Source organism: Papaver somniferum, chromosome 4, assembly GCF_003573695.1.
Source record: "Papaver somniferum cultivar HN1 chromosome 4, ASM357369v1, whole genome shotgun sequence".
In the NCBI taxonomy this organism is placed as follows: Eukaryota; Viridiplantae; Streptophyta; class Magnoliopsida; order Ranunculales; family Papaveraceae; genus Papaver; species Papaver somniferum.
This window is the reverse complement of record NC_039361.1, coordinates 94,140,913-94,144,817: the sequence shown is the minus strand read 5'-3', so window position 1 is coordinate 94,144,817 and position 3,905 is coordinate 94,140,913. Positions and strand designations below refer to the sequence as shown.

Below are 3,905 nucleotides of genomic sequence, written 5' to 3'. Positions count from 1 at the left end.
AAGCAGGTTATCCGAATCAGTTCCGAATTGAACTTTTGGCCATCTTTGTTCTTTTGTCATCCTGGTCGCTATGAGCATTGCCCAAGACTCATCTGTGAAGGCGGTGGTAATTCATAGTGGTTGTGCAACGACCACTAGGGTGTTGGCATAAGCATCCCTGTAGATAAAACCTGCTCCAGCTATTCATGGGTGTCCTCGCGCTGCTCCGTCTGTGTTGATCTTGATCCAGTCCAGATTAGGTTTGATCCATCCTATGAAGATTGTATTAGACGTTCGTTCTCCATTACTTGGGTTTACGGGAGATGGTATTCCGGGTAGCACGGGAGGGAGGTTCTCTTGCGCCCAAGAGAACTCTTGTTGAAGAGAGAGCCATCTGTGCGATGTTACCCGGATTTGGTTGCCTTTGACGATAACTTCAATCATTCCTAGCTATCCATAAGGACCAGAAAAGGAAGCAAAAGGTTGTTTTGACATAGTGCTGAGTTTTGAATTGTAAAATTTGTGTGATTGTCATTTGGGGATTTGGAAAGTTTGGAAGATTTTGGGTTGTGGTTGAGTGATTGGGGAGTCTTGTGAGGAGAATGTTCCAAGCGGCCACAGCCATTTGACAATGGAGAAGAATGTGTCCAGCAGATTCCGGATCAGTACTACATTGTGGACAAATGTCGCCATTGATGAGGTGGATATGGTTTAGAATGGTGAAGGTCGGGAGGCCTTCGTTGATTGCTTTCCACAAGAAAAACTATATTTTTGGAGGACATGGAAGTGTCCATAGAAACTTAGTTGGTGGAAAGGGGTTTTGATGGGAATGATCCGATGACCCGGCTAAGCAGTGATATCCAGATGATGTGGTGTATTTTCTAGTGATGTAAGGCCAGATGATTGTAGCAAATGAGTTATTTTGGGGAGGTGGATATTCACGATTCGTTGGATTATGTGGGATGGAAGGAGGTTTAGTTTCTCGTGATTCCAGGTGTAAGTAAAAGGATCAATGAGAAACTGTCTGGATTCGGTAACAATTCGCTGGATTCAGGGTGTTATCGAATTGTGGAATCCAGTTTTCTTGAATAAAGGTTGTTAACCCATCTCCGATTTTGTGAAAAGGATGTTGTTTGATTGTGGGTATGAGGGATGCTAATTGCTTCCATTGAGGACTGGTTGAAGATGGGGTAGCTGGAGTTCCTAAAAAGAGAGGTTGCTGCCTAAGATATTTCTCACTGAAAAGGATAGCATAGATTGAATTTGGTTTCTCCTGGATGTTCCAGACCCACTTCATGAGTAATGCTTTATTATGATCGCTTCTTTTTCGAATTCCCAGACCACCTTCTGATTGGGTTCTAGTCAGCTTATCATAGCCTAGTGGGTGAAGCTTCTTAACCGAGGAGTCATGTACCCAAAAAGAGTTTCTGATAATACGATCTATTTTCTTATTCACATTAATAGGAAGAAGTTGTGCTTGCATTATGTGATTTGACGCAGGGGTTAGGGAAGATTTTGTAAGAGCTAATCTTCCTGAAGGTGTTAGGCACTTCGTCATCCATCCCTTTGCCCTGCGCGTTAACCGATTTAGTAGAGGTTCATAAATATGACGAGAGGATCTTCCATGTTTGAATTGGATTCCTAGGTAGATCGGTGGTATTGAGTTTGTGGACATATTTAAATCTTGATGAAGTTCAAGTAATTATTGTTGGTTGATCTTTGCATGATGGATGATAGTGGATTTGGAAGTATTAATGTGCTGACCTGCCGATGTGATGTATGCATGGAGCAGTTGCTTGAGTTGATTCGTTCCTTCTTTTGAAGCCTTGTATTTAATGAGAAGATCGTCCGCGTACATGAGATGGAGAACTGGTGGAGATTTTTGTGAGATGCGTAGTCCCTCCATAACTCTTTGGGCCTCAAGGTTTCCCGATTTTGTTGAGAGTATTTTCGCACAAACAATAAACACATATGAGGAGAGAGGATCTGCTTGTCTTATACCTCTAGTTGGAGTGATATAACCATGCGGCGTGCCGTTGATTTTTATTGAATATGTGACTGTTGATATACAAAGCATGATGTATTCTATGAAAGTTGTCGGAAAACCTAATTTGGTAAAGGCTTTTCTGACAAAACCCCAGTCTAGACTATCATAAGCTTTTTTGATATCCAATTTCAGTGTTATTTTGGGGTCCTTAGTATTGGTTGTGGTTTTAATATGATGAAAAAGCTCTCCGGCAATTGCTATGTTATCCTGGATAAATCTTTGGGGTATGAAAGCGCTTTGATAAGATCTTATCAGGAACGGGAGTAAGGGGCGTATGCGGTTCACCAAGATTTTTGAAATGATTTTGTAGGTGACATTACAAAGTCCTATACGCATGAATTGCGATGGTTTTGATGGGTGGTCTATTTTGGGGATTAAAGTTAGGTTGGTATGGTTCATAAGCGGATGGATAATGAAGGAATTGAAGAAACTATGCACCATCTCTATTAGTTGTGTATGTGTTGTTTCCCAGAAAACTTTAAAAAACTTACTAGTGTATCCGTCAGGACCTGGAGCACGTTCAGAGCCAATGGAGAAAAGGGCTTGTTTGGTCTCTGTCAGGGTTACTTCTTTCGTCAGCGAGGCGTATTGGATGGGTATTAACCTTGGGTTTATTGCTGAAAATAGGCTTTCATCGATCACCATATTTGGAGTCGTATATTGATCGGTGGAGTGTGATAGACGCATTTATGTGTCTAATTTGTCCCAATTGTTTATATTGTTAGTGCTCGATTTTGTACTTATTTGGTTATTTTATGTCTTTGTAGGTGTTTTTGGAGAAATAAGCTTTTGCGGCGAAATTGGCTCAAAATGTGGCATTTGAACCTCCGTAGATAACGTACCAGAAGCACCCCAGAAATACCCCGGAGGAACCCTGAAAAAGTGTTGAAAATATCCCAGAAAAATTACTATTTGCACCCAAGGGGAAAGTGTTATTCGGACTCTCACTATGGATAAGGGGTAACCCAATTCGGACATGTGCTAAAGGGACACCAGAACTGGATAAGGGGGAGGTCACCTTCACCGTTTGAAAACAAATTTTGGCGGGAAAATTTCCTTTCACCAGACAGATTTAGGGTTGGATTTTCGGACGAGTTTTAATGAGATTCAATCACTGATTCTCATGGGATGGACGTGATATGGATATACAATTCTAGTATGGATGATTTCATGGGCTTAATTGGGCTAGAATATCCGGGAGAAGCAATCAAAGTTAAAACAGAGAGACGTGTCCTGTTGTGCACTTTCAAAGATTTTGTGGAGATTTTGGGAGAGTTTTACGCTGGATAATCATGTATTTGGTCCTGTTCAAGTCATAGGAAGAGTTTGGTGGCTATTTTATAGCTAACAGACGCGTACAAACACTGACAGAGGTGATTATTGTTTCAACGGCAGAGAAGAAAAAAAAAGATTCTATCGGGATTTCTTTGAGCTGTGAAGTATATAAGAGGTGTAGAGAAGTTAGAAAAGGTTTTGTCGAGAGTTTGGGGAGGTTTGGAGGCGATCAGAGAGGCGCAGGAGGAGTTGCAGAGAAGTTACCTGCTGCTGCTGCTGTGCCATTAACACGCCTGAAGAACACGAAGAACGGACTCTCAGCAGCAGTCGTTTATCAACAGAAACATCGACTGTCGATTGTGGGTCGTAGTTCTTCAACGACAACAGCAACTCAGCTCTGTCGTTGATTCTGGACGTCTTCTGTGGGTCGCATAGTTCTGTTTTACATCAATTTCTTGTATTTCTCTTCATTGTAAAACACTTTTGAGCATCAATGAATTATTTTGAGAGCATTTTTACTATGATGAGTTAAACCCCAACACTGGGGCGACGGAGGAGGCCGAGCTTCATAAATGGGTAATTTTATTAATTCTTTTTAAGACTT

At 41.4% G+C, this 3,905-nt stretch overlaps 1 protein-coding gene across 1 annotated transcript; it reads right to left on the bottom strand.

The window, feature by feature from the left end:
- Positions 1 to 988: 988 nt before the first annotated feature.
- On the bottom strand, positions 989 to 1,537 carry LOC113272834. The gene has a single exon (XM_026522630.1). It carries the CDS (start codon positions 1,535 to 1,537, stop codon positions 989 to 991), a length of 549 nt encoding a protein of 182 aa, XP_026378415.1.
- Positions 1,538 to 3,905: the final 2,368 nt, after the last annotated feature.